A 12,889-nucleotide genomic window follows, 5' to 3' on the forward strand; every position below is an offset into this window, starting at 1 on the left:
ACAACACATTAAAAACTCGAAAGGGAAAAATCAATTGATCATCTCAATAGATGCTGAAAAAGCATTTGACAAAATCCAACATCCCTTTTTGATAAAAACACTTCAAAAGGTAGGAATTGAAGGAAACTTCCTCAACATGATAAAGAGCATATATGAAAAACCCACAGCCAGCATAGTACTCAATGGTGAGAGACTGAAAGCCTTCCCTCTAAGATCAGGAACAAGACAAGGATGCCCGCTGTCACCACTGTTATTCAACATTGTGCTGGAAGTGCTAGCCATGGCAATCCGGCAAGACAAAGAAATAAAAGGCATCCAAATTGGAAAAGAAGAAGTAAAACTGTCATTGTTTGCAGATGATATGATCTTATATCTAGAAAACCCTGAGAAATCAACGATACACCTACTAGAGCTAATAAACAAATTTAGCAAAGTAGCGGGATACAAGATTAATGCACATAAGTCAGTAATGTTTCTATATGCTAGAAATGAACAAACTGAAGAGACACTCAAGAAAAAGATACCATTTTCAATAGCAACTAAAAAAATCAAGTACCTAGGAATAAACTTAACCAAAGATGTAAAAGACCTATACAAAGAAAACTACATAACTCTACTAAAAGAAATAGAAGGGGACCTTAAAAGATGGAAAAATATTCCATGTTCATGGATAGGAAGGCTAAATGTCATTAAGATGTCAATTCTACCCAAACTCATCTACAGATTCAATGCAATCCCAATCAAAATTCCAACAACCTACTTTGCAGACTTGGAAAAGCTAGTTATCAAATTTATTTGGAAAGGGAAGATGCCTCGAATTGCTAAAGACACTTTAAAAAAGGAAAACGAAGTGGGAGGACTTACACTCCCTGACTTTGAAGCTTATTATAAAGCCACAGTTGCCAAAACAGCATGGTACTGGCACAAAGATAGACATATAGATCAATGGAATCGAATTGAGAATTCAGAGATAGACCCTCAGATCTATGGCCGACTGATCTTTGATAAGGCCCCCAAAGTCACCGAACTGAGCCATAATGGTCTTTTCAACAAATGGGGCTGGGAGAGTTGGATATCCATATCCAAAAGAATGAAAGAGGACCCCTACCTCACCCCCTACACAAAAATTAACTCAAAATGGACCAAAGATCTCAATATAAAAGAAAGTACCATTAAACTCCTAGAAGATAATGTAGGAAAACATCTTCAAGACCTTGTATTAGGAGGCCACTTCCTAGACTTTACACCCAAAGCACAAGCAACAAAAGAGAAAATAGATAAATGGGAACTCCTCAAGCTTAGAAGTTTCTGCACCTCAAAGGAATTTCTCAAAAAGGTAAAGAGGCAGCCAACTCAATGGGAAAAAATTTTTGGAAACCATGTATCTGACAAAAGACTGATATCTTGCATATACAAAGAAATCCTACAACTCAATGACAATAGTACAGACAGCCCAATTATAAAATGGGCAAAAGATATGAAAAGACAGTTCTCTGAAGAGGAAATACAAATGGCCAAGAAACACATGAAAAAATGTTCAGCTTCACTAGCTATTAGAGAGATGCAAATTAAGACCACAATGAGATACCATCTAACACCGGTTAGAATGGCTGCCATTAAACAAACAGGAAACTACAAATGTTGGAGGGGATGTGGAGAAATTGGAACTCTTATTCATTGTTGGTGGGACTGTATAATGGTTCAGCCACTCTGGAAGTCAGTCTGGCAGTTCCTTAGAAAACTAGAGATAGAGCTACCATTCGATCCAGCGATTGCACTTCTCGGGATATACCCGGAAGATCGGAAAGCAGTGACACGAACAGATATCTGCACGCCAATGTTCATAGCAGCATTATTCACAATTGCCAAGAGATGGAAACAACCCAAATGTCCATCAACAGATGAGTGGATAAATAAAATGTGGTATATACACACGATGGAATACTACGCGGCAGTAAGAAGGAATGATCTGGTGAAACATATGACAACATGGATGAACCTTGAAGACATAATGCTGAGCGAAATAAGCCAGGCACAAAAAGAGAAATATTATATGCTACCACTAATGTGAACTTTGAAAAATGTAAAACAAATGGTTTATAATGTAGAATGTAGGGGAACTAGCAGTAGAGAGCAATTAAGGAAGGGGGAACAATAATCCAAGAAGAACAGATAAGCTATTTAACGTTCTGGGGATGCCCAGAAATGACTATGGTCTGTTAATTTCTGATGGATGTAGTAGAAACAAGTTCACTGAAATGTTGCTATAGTATGTAACTTTCTTGGGGTAAAGTAGGAACATGTTGGAAGTTAAGCAGTTATCTTAGGTTAGTTGTCTTTTTCTTACTCCCTTGCTATGGTCTCTTTGAAATGTTCTTTTATTGTATGTTTGTTTTCTTTTTAACTTTTTTTTTCATACAGTTGATTTGAAAAAAGAAGGGAAAGTTAAAAAAAAAAAAAAAAAGAAAAAAGACAAACAAGGAAAAAAACAAACAAACAAAAAAAAACGATGTAGTGCCCCCTTGAGGAGCCTGTGGAGAATGCAGGGGTATTCGCCTACCCCACCTCCATGGTTGCTAACATGACCACAGACATAGGGGACTGGTGGTTTGATGGGTTGAGCCCTCTACCATAAGTTTTACCCTTGGGAAGACGGTTGCTGCAAAGGAGAGGCTAGGCCTCCCTGTATTTGTGCCTAAGAGTCTCCTCCTGAATGCCTCTTTGTTGCTCAGATGTGGCCCTCTCTCTCTGGCTAAGCCAACTTGAAAGGTGAAATCACTGCCCTCCCCCCTACGTGGGATCAGACACCCAGGGAAGTGAATCTCCCTGGCAACGTGGAATATGACTCCCGGGGAGGAATGTAGACCCGGCATCGTGGGATGGAGAACATCTTCTTGACCAAAAGGGGGATGTGAAAGGAAATGAAATAAGCTTCAGTGGCAGAGAGATTCCAAAACGAGCCGAGAGATCACTCTGGTGGGCACTCTTACGCACACTTTAGACAACCTTTTTTAGGTTCTAAAGAATTGGGGTAGCTGGTGGTGGATACCTGAAACTATTAAACTACAACCCAGAACCCATGAATCTCGAAGACAGTTGTATAAAAATGTAGCTTATGAGGGGTGACAGTGGGATTGGGAATGCCATAAGGACCAAACTCCACTTTGTCTAGTTTATGGATCGATGTGTAGAAAAGTAGGGGAAGCAAACAAACAGACAAAGGTACCTAGTGTTCTTTTTTACTTCAATTGCTCTTTTTCACTCTAATTATTATTCTTGTTATTTTTGTGTGTGTGCTAATGAAGGTGTCAGGGATTGATTTAGGTGATGAATGTACAACTATGTAATGGTAATGTAAACAATCGAAAGTACAATTTGTTTTGTATGACTGCGTGGTATGTGAATATATCTCAATAAAATGATGATTAAAAAAAAAAAAAAAAATATAATGACAGGAAAAATAAGTCATAAATTTACTTTTTCATAGTTATGCTTCATGTATGCATAAATGTTCACTTACTTTAATAAGTAATGCTTCATTTGCAGTATCAATCACTTCATTCCTGTCTTGAACTTGTTGATGTAAATTGCTTACAGTGTCTTGAGCTTCTTCTAATTCCAATTTTGCCTTATCTAACTGTTCATTTAGTTGCTGAACAGAAGTCTTTTGGGAGTCGGCAGAAATCTTCCACTTTGCATGGTTCTCTTGATGTGAAAGCATCTATATAGCCCCAAAGTTGGAAAAGGAAAAGAAGAAAGAAAGAAAATAGGGTGGAGTTGCTTTCAACAATATCCTCACATTTTCCATTTCCACTTACTTTTCTTGAAAGAAGTAAATTTTTTTTCTTTTTTAATTAAATTCAGTTTTACTGAGATACATTCACATACCATACAATCATCCGTGGTGTACAATCAACTGTTCACAGTACCATCATATAGTTATGCATTCATCACCACAATCTATTTCTGAACATTTTCCTTACATCAGAAAGAATCAGAAAAAGAAGTAAATTTTGTTTATGTTTATAAACACCTCATTTTTCAACAAATAAAATACAAAAGAAAAAAAAGGGTAGAAGGAACCTATAGTCTTAAATTTACTAAAGAAATGTTAACCAAATGCAAGGCATTTTTGACCTAATGGGGGAAAAATCTGAACAATAACTGGGTATTTGAATTACTGTCAATTTTCTGGGTGTGATAATGGTATTGTGGTTATGTTTTTAAAAATATATCTTTTAAAATATCTTTTATAGGTACTTATTAAAACATCTACAGATGAAATAAACATGCCTGAATTTGCTTCAAAATAATATGTGGATATGGGGGGAGGGGAGGAAGGGGAAAGGGAACTAAGTAAGATTAAAGATATGGTGACCATATTTCCTAATTTGCCTAGGACTGTCTAGGTTTTATGCCTGGTGTCCTGGTGTAATTATTAATAGCACCCCTTTTCATTCTCAAAAGTATTTCTTTTTAGTTGATAAATATGGTCACTGTACTTGTAGATGAAATAAAATTGGCCATGAGTTGATAATTACTGAATCTGAGTAATACAGGAGAATTTAAACTATTCATACTATTATCTCTACTTTTGAATAAGTTTAAAATTTTCTATAATAAAGTTTTTTAAAAACCTCATTCTCATCCACAAAAGTCATGAGTTTTGCAATTAGTACTAAGTGACTTTTATGACAGTTCTGAAATATTTTAAAAAAATACAGTTACAAATTACTGATTCCTTTTTATAACTCTCTATTACTTTAATACCATATTCTCTCATTTAAATTCAATGAACATATAGATTTCAAAAATAAATCTTTGTTAATACTAAAGAGGAGGGAAATACAGTACATATTTTTATATCATACAGATAAAAATTAGTACCAAATACTAATCAGGAACACTGGAACCAATTTTTTTTTTTTTTTTTAAGGGATCAGGGCAGACTGGAACCTTCTAAATTGGCCCTATCAGATCATCCTTACTCAACAGCTGTGCTAATGCAGTTTAATGTATAGCTACCAATTTCATTATCCCAAAGTGGGAAAACAGTGTCCAAGAGATAGAACCAATTTTTATACTTTATTCTATATATTATCTGTTTATAAATAATTTCAGGTGGCTTACAAAACTAAAAGTAAAAAATTGGATAATCATGGATAAAAACTGACTAGAAACCATACAATAATAATAAAAGTATAATGAGTTATTGGCAAATACTTTATCACTGACGGTCACTAAATTGAACAGCAAATGTCAATTAAATAATTATGCTGATTCCAACAGTTTTCACATTTGTCTCTAAAGACCAAGGGTTATAATCCTTGGCCTGAGAACTGGATTCAGCTTGCGAATGTGTCGCTTGGCAGTCACAATGTTTTCTTAAGTACATCTGAATCTAAATGTACTTAAACAGGACATGGTCACCACAAGCCCTACCAATCCCTCATAAGATGTCACCAAACTGGCCTTTGAAAGGGATTTAATATAAATTTACTTGCAACCCTTGTCATATAGGAAAATGCTTCATTGGAATTAAACTTGAGAAGTAATTTATTTAGATCTTACACAAAGATTTTCAGATGATATCTTCGAATGTTTTTAATATGCCAGAGAAACGCTATTCTAATTGATAACAATGCCCATTTCTATAAAGGCTGAGGGCATACTGATAGATTTTAAAATAAGCAAAGTAACAGATTCTAATATTGCCTCATTATCTAACTTAATATCAGAACAAATGTTGGTAATTATACTCTTTCTCTCAGTCAACTCTGCAAATAAACTCACTACCCTCCCCTCTACGTGGGACATGACTCCCAGGGGTATAAATCTCCCTGGCAACAAGAGACATGACTCCCAGGGATGAGCCTAGCCCCGACATTGTGGGACTGAGAATGCCTTCTTGACCAAAACAGTAAAAAGAAACAAAACAAAATCAAGTTTCAGTGGCCGAGAGATCTCAAATAGAGTTGAGAGGTCAAACTGGAGGTTATTTTTAATGCATTATATAGATATTCCTTTTTAGCTTCTAGTGTATTAGAATAGCTAGAAGGAAATAGCTGAATCTGTTGAAAGGTAATCCAGTAGACTTCATTCTTGATGATAACTGCATAACTATATAGCTTTTATTGTGCGACTGTTATTGTGAAAATCTTGTGACTTACACTCCCTTGTACCCAGTGAATGGGCAGATGAGTAATAAAATAATGACAAAAAAATAAATAATAGGGGGGATAAAGGGTATGGGATGGTTTGAGTGTTCTTTTTACTTTTATTTTTATTATTTTCTTTATTTTGGAGTAATGAAAATGTTCTAAAATTGATTGTGGCAATGAGTGCACAACCATATGATGATACTGTGAGCCACTGATTGTATATTTTGGATGGATTATATGGTGTGTGCATATATCTCAATAAAACTGCATTTAAAAATGCTAGCAAATACAAAGCATTATAGATGCATATTACATGCACATCACATCTCAGTTATTAAATATTTCCAGTTAGTTTCTGGCAAGTGCTATTTTATAATCAATGACGACAAGGATGATTATGATGTGCCAGGATCTATCTTAGAACTTTACATATATTATTAATTAATTTATTCCTAACCACAGTCCTTTGAGATAGATATTGTTATTATATCCATTTTAGACAGAGATTAAATAACTTGCCCAAGGTTACACAACTGCTCAGTGATAAGCCAAGACTTGAAACCAGGCCTCCTGACTTGGGAATTCGAGCTCTTAACCCCACAATATATTAGCTCACTGGATGTGAAGTGAAAATTGTTTGTTTAGGCTACTAGAAATGAAGACTACAATGCATTATTCTATAACGAACACTTAAAAGTTAGACATATTTTTGTCTAGATAGGTCAATCCTCTTTACCAGGGGCTACTGGAACAAATTAAAATTTACCTCCAGATGATAAGCTTCTCTGAGAGATTCTACTTCTGTTGACAATTTCTTGATTTCTGCTTTCATTCTTGCTTCTAATTGAGCTTCACGTACTTGAGAAGCCCCCAATTCTTCAGCTAAATGGTTTCCATGAGCTTCCTTAAAAAATGACATATTGAGTAGAGGCTATATATAATTGATTATTTAGTTATTATAACTAAACCAATCCAGTGCATAATGAAGGTATTTTCATCTTTTATAGTACTAAATAAATACATATGCAATGATAATTTATTAAATGGTATACTTTAAAATGTAGACATTTAAGAGAATGCTAAATGGGAGAGTATTAGTACATTGCTTGTCATTAAAATACAACAGATGTTCATAACCAATGCTTTTTGTAAAACAAACTCACGACTGCAGCATGCTGTATGTTGAAAGTCTACTCCTAGATATGCCTGTGCACTTTTGCTCACCAGATGCGCTGTTTGCTTATCAAGAGTCAGTTGTGTTTTTATCCAAACCTATTTATGCTAGTTGTGCTCATGACTGTAATTTTATTATATCTAATTTATACTGATAAACTATGCATGCAAAAAGAAAGCTATTTTTATATGAAAATGAAATTATATGCTTTGGAACAGCTCAAAGTGTGAGTCACAAACATTTGCTACCCAATTAGAAGCAGCCAAGATAGTTGTAAAATATTGTGGGAAACCCCACTAAAAAAAAAGTATAACAGATGTACTCTGATTGGTTCACAAATGTCTTTTAATTCTCTCTTCATGTTAAAGAAACCACAACTGAAACTAAATATAGTGGAATATGAGTATAGTTTATGCAAGAAAGGTTACGTGGACTACTAATCAAAGGACTCAAACACAAAGAACCAAGGCTTTGGCCTGACATCAAAAGACTGACACGTGAATGTATATTCGGAGTTTTTGGTTAAAATACAATATTTTTAAAAAGTATTATTTTTAATAATTCCCCACTTTAACTCATGTTTTTGATTAATTGAGTTGATCTTATCATATGAAATCCATTGAATACCCAGATTCTACTGATAAAGACAGAAATAAAAGTAGAAAGCCTTCCTTTTCCTGGTAGATCCCAAATGCCCAATATATCACTAATAAAAATTCCCTATATATTCTTCATTAGTCTTATCATCTAAAAAAGTAAATAGCAACAAAAGTGAACTGAAATTAAACATAAAAATATTTTAACTCAATTCCCATACAGAATAAATAATCATAATGGGAGCAGGAAAAAAAATCACAAAAGCTTTTCCAGACCAAGAATAAACACACTTGTCTCAAAGTCAAAGTAATCAACCCAAGTATCCCAATCTAAGTATTTTAAGCCAAGCTGTTAACCTTCTACCAAATACTGGGGAAATAAAATTTATACTAGTGCTCTTGCTTTTTAAAAGCACTGTACCTCCCCAAGTGTTCTAGACTGGAAGTTTCATAACAGTTACAAATTTAGATTGTTGTTTTTCATTCATAAGAATGGCTACAAATGTAAAAACTTTTACTCAAAAAAGATTTATGGGACTTCTGGGAAGATGGTGGACTGGGTGAGGCATAGCGGGCTTCTCCTCTCTGAAAGATACTAGAGGGGCCCAAGTACACCCAGGACCACAGTTTCAGGGTGTGACCAGTCATAGAGGGACCCCTAGAGTACGTGATGGAGACATGTACAAAACTGCAGAGACGGAAACTGGAGGGATGGGACCGCCTCCTGGGGCCAGTAGCGGTGGGATGGCCGGCCAGGGGAGTTAGCAGCTGCTCTCCACTCCCATGCAACCCCCTCGGCAGTTGGCTCGGGAGGCAATCCTCCTCAGTCATATGGCCGGGAGCTCCTGTGAAGGAACCTGGGAGGCAGCTTTTACTCTCCCTGCATAGAAGTGCGGGGTGTGCACTGGCAAGAAACCGGGACAGGAGAGAGCGCCATATGGAAGCAAAAGCACATGAAAGTAAAAAGTTCTGTACCTCAAAAGACTGTCAAAAAAGTAAAGAGGCAACCAACTCAATGGGAGAAAATATTTGGAATATCTGATATCCCGCATATATATCCTGATATCCTGTATATATAAAGAAATCCTACAACTCAACAATAGTACAAATAGCCCAATTATAAAATGGGCAAAAGATAAGAAAAGGCATTTTTCCAAAGAGGAAATACAAATGGCTTAAAAAAACACATGAAAAAATTTTCATCTTCACTAGCTATTAGTAGGAAATGTAACTCAGAACCACAATGAGATACCATCTCACATCAATAAGAATGGCTGCTATTAAACAAGCAAGAAACAATTAATGCTGGAGAGGATGTGGAGAAATTGGAACTCTTATTTATTGCTGGTGGGAATGTATAATGGTACAGACACTGTGGAAGACAATTAGCGGTTTCAGAAAACTAGATATTGAATTACCTCACAATCCAGCAATTCCACTTCTTGGTATACACCCAGAAGATCTGAGAGCAGTGATGCGAACGGACATTTGTATACCAATGTTCATAGCAGGATTGTTCACAATTGCCAAGAGATGGAAACAATCCAAGTGTCCTCAACAGATGAGTGAATAAGCAAATGTGGTATATACATACGATGGAATACTATGCAGCAATAAGATGGAACAAGGTTGAAACATATGGTAAGATGGATGAATCTTGAAGATATAATGCTGAGTGAAATAACTCAGACACAAAGGGAGAGATACTGTATGTTACCACTACTATGAACTCCTTGAACTATGTAAAATCAATGTCTTGTAATGTAGAATACCGGGGAGCTAGTGATAGATAGAAGCTAGTGAGGGAGAATGATAATCTAATATGTTCAGATATATTAACAAGGGTGAATTCAAAGGTATGGGAATGGATAGGGGTGATGACTGTTTGTTAATGGGATTATAAGTATCAGAGCTGCACTGAAGGCAAATACGATTGAAAGAGGTTGTTTAAAGGCATATATCTCACAGATCAACACTACAAATATAGACAGTTGCTTGCATAATACACTTCTAAGGTATGACACTGGTACAGAGAGTTGACAACAGAATGGTATATGGGAAAAATCTACCTATTGCGTACTAGGGACTATAATTAATAGCAATACCTTACTAGTACCACACAAATACAAGAGACAAAATAATTAAGGGCTGAAAAGAGCTATGGGGTGTTTTGGGTCATGAGAATTGTTTAAAATGGAGACTGATGAGGATTGTACAACTAAGTGATGATAATGTGAGAAAGGCATGGATTATCATGAGCAGAAAATATGCTATGTGAAATTAGGAACCTCCTCCTTTATAAGTCAAGCTGTCAATCTTGAGGATTGCTCTTATGAAATTTGTGGTTGTAAAGCAGAGGCTAAGCCCACCTATAATTATGCCTAGGAGTCACCTCCAGAGTACCTCGTTTGTTGCTCAAATGTGAGCCATTTCTCTCTAATCCCAACTCTGCAAATAAATTCATCATCCTCCCCCCATGTGGGACAGGACCCCCCAGGTGAATGAATCTCCCTGGAGATATGGAACATGGATTTGGGGAATGAGCCTGATCTTGGCATTGAGGGGTTGAGAATGCCGTTTTGACCAAGGGTGGGAAAGGTAAAGCAACAAAATAAGGTTTCAGTGGCTAAGAGATTTCAAATAGAGTTGAGAGGCTGTCCTGGAGGTTAATACTATGTAAGCTTCAGCTAGACGTGCCAAATGACCACAGTTTGATAAGCCCAAGTCAACAGTAGTCCAGAAAACCCTAAAGAATACCTGTGTCCCTATCTGAGAGTCTATAAAAGATTCACTCACTAAGTTTATTCTTCCAAAACATTAATCCTCCAGAGAGCTCCTGTGCCAGATAAGTCCCCAAACCTAGAGGCCATAGCCTCTTCAAGAACATCAACCAGATATGTCCCCATTTCCTATAATGTCAACACCTGTTTTCAACATAAAAAGTTAGTGTGGTCACTTCCTAGACATCCCTGAAGATTGGGAAAGTGATTACAGTGGAGGAAGGAATAGGAACAGACAAGATGGAATTTAACAAAGGATTATGAATACAGGATCTCTATATAACTTTTTTTCTTAGTTGCTAGGGTATTAGAATAGCTAGAAGGAAAGAAATGAAATGGTGGAACTGTAACCCATAGCATTCTTTGAAAGTTGCTCTATAGCTGCTTGTTGGATTGTAATTTGAAAGTTATCACCTTTATATATATATGTTATATTTCACAATAAGGAAACAATTGAAACTGTGGAATTGTAACCCATAATATTCTTTGAAATTTGCTAACTACTTGCTGAACTGCACTTAGAAATTTATCACTTCTATGTATACATGTTATATTCCACAATAAAAAATATGATTAAAAAAAAGATTGGCTTTATTTTTCATTCAAGTGCTTAAACTCACTTGAAAATCTAAAGGTGCTTTATAACTTAATTATTGAAAACCAATTAGTTTGGCCAAAACTCAGTTCTGAGGGAATTCCTAATTATATTTAAAAATTATGCTTGGGAGGCGGGGCAAGATGGCAGACTGGTGAGCTGTATGTTTTAGTTACTCCTCCAGGAAAGTAGGTAAAAAGCCAGGAACTGCGTGGACTGGACACCACAGAGCAATCTGTCTTTGGGCATACTTCATACAACACTCATGAAAACATGGAACTGCTGAGATCAGCGAAATCTGTAAGTTTTTGCGGCCAGGGGACCCGCGCCCCTCCCTGCCAGGCTCAGTCCCGGGGGAGGAGGGGCTGTCAGCTCCGGGAAGGAGAAGGGAGAATTGCAGTGGCTGCTCTTATCGGAAACTCATTCTACTGATTCAAACTCCAACCATAGATAGACTGAGACCAGACACCAGAGACTCTGAGAGCAGCCAGCCCAGCAGAGAGGAGACAGGCATAGAAAAAAAACAACACGAAAAACTCCAAAATAAAAGCAGAGGATTTTTGGAGTTCTGGTGAACACAGAAAGGGGAAGGGCGGAGATCAGGCCTTGAGGCGCATATGCAAATCCCGAAGCAAAGCTGATCTCTCTGCCCTGTGCACCTTTCCTTAATGGCCCTGGTTGCTTTGTCTATTAGCATTTCAATAACCCATTAGATCTCTGAGGAGGGCCGTTTTTTTTTTTTTTTTTTTTTTTTTTTTTAAATCCTTTTTGCTTTTTCTAAAACAATTACTCTAAGAAGCTCAATACAGAAAGCTTCAAAGAATTGAAATTTGGGCACGTCAAGTCAAGAGCAGAACTAAGAGAGCTCTGAGACAAAAGGCAATAATCCAGTGGCTGAGAAAATTCACTAAACAACACAACTTCCCAAGAAAAGGGGGGTGTCCGCTCACAGCCACCATCCTGGTGGACAGGAAACACTCCTGCCCATCGCCAGCCCCATAGCCCAGAGCTGCCCCAGACAACCCAGTGTGACGGAAGTGCTTCAAATAACAGGCACACACCACAAAACTGGGCGTGGACATTAGCCTTCCCTGCAACCTCAGCTGAATGTCCCAGAGCTGGGAAGGGGGAGCAGTGTGAATTAACAGAGCCCCATTCAGCCATCATTTGAGCAGACTGGGAGCCTCCCAACACAGCCCAGCAGCCCAGAACTGCCCTGGGGGGACGGCACTCACCTGTGACATAGCACAGTCATCCCTCAACAGAGGACCCGGGGTGCACAGCCTGGAAGAGGGGCCCACTTGCAAGTCTCAGGAGCCATACGCCAATACCAAAGACTTGTGGGTCAGTGGCAGAGACAAACTGTGGCAGGACTGAACTGAAGGATTAGACTATTGCAGCAGCTTTAAAACTCTAGGATCATCAGGGAGATTTGATTGTTAGGGCCACCCCCCCTCCCCGACTGCCCAGAAACACGCCCCACATACAGGGCAGGCAACACCAACTACACACGCAAGCTTGGTACACCAATTGGGCCCCACAAGACTCACTCCCCCACTCACCAAAAAGGCTAAGCAGGGGAG

At 37.5% G+C, this 12,889-nt stretch overlaps 1 protein-coding gene across 1 annotated transcript in view; it reads right to left on the bottom strand.

The window, feature by feature from the left end:
• Positions 1 to 12,889, bottom strand: part of CCDC18 (coiled-coil domain containing 18) — a 131,879-nt gene that overhangs the window by 15,696 nt on the left and 103,294 nt on the right. Inside the window, 2 exon segments of the mRNA XM_037826619.1 lie at positions 3,521 to 3,721; positions 6,928 to 7,065. Of these exon segments, the coding sequence (XP_037682547.1) occupies positions 3,521 to 3,721; positions 6,928 to 7,065 (339 nt within the window).

The sequence above is a fragment of the Choloepus didactylus genome, chromosome 2, assembly GCF_015220235.1.
Source record: "Choloepus didactylus isolate mChoDid1 chromosome 2, mChoDid1.pri, whole genome shotgun sequence".
NCBI classification, from domain to species: Eukaryota; Metazoa; Chordata; class Mammalia; order Pilosa; family Megalonychidae; genus Choloepus; species Choloepus didactylus.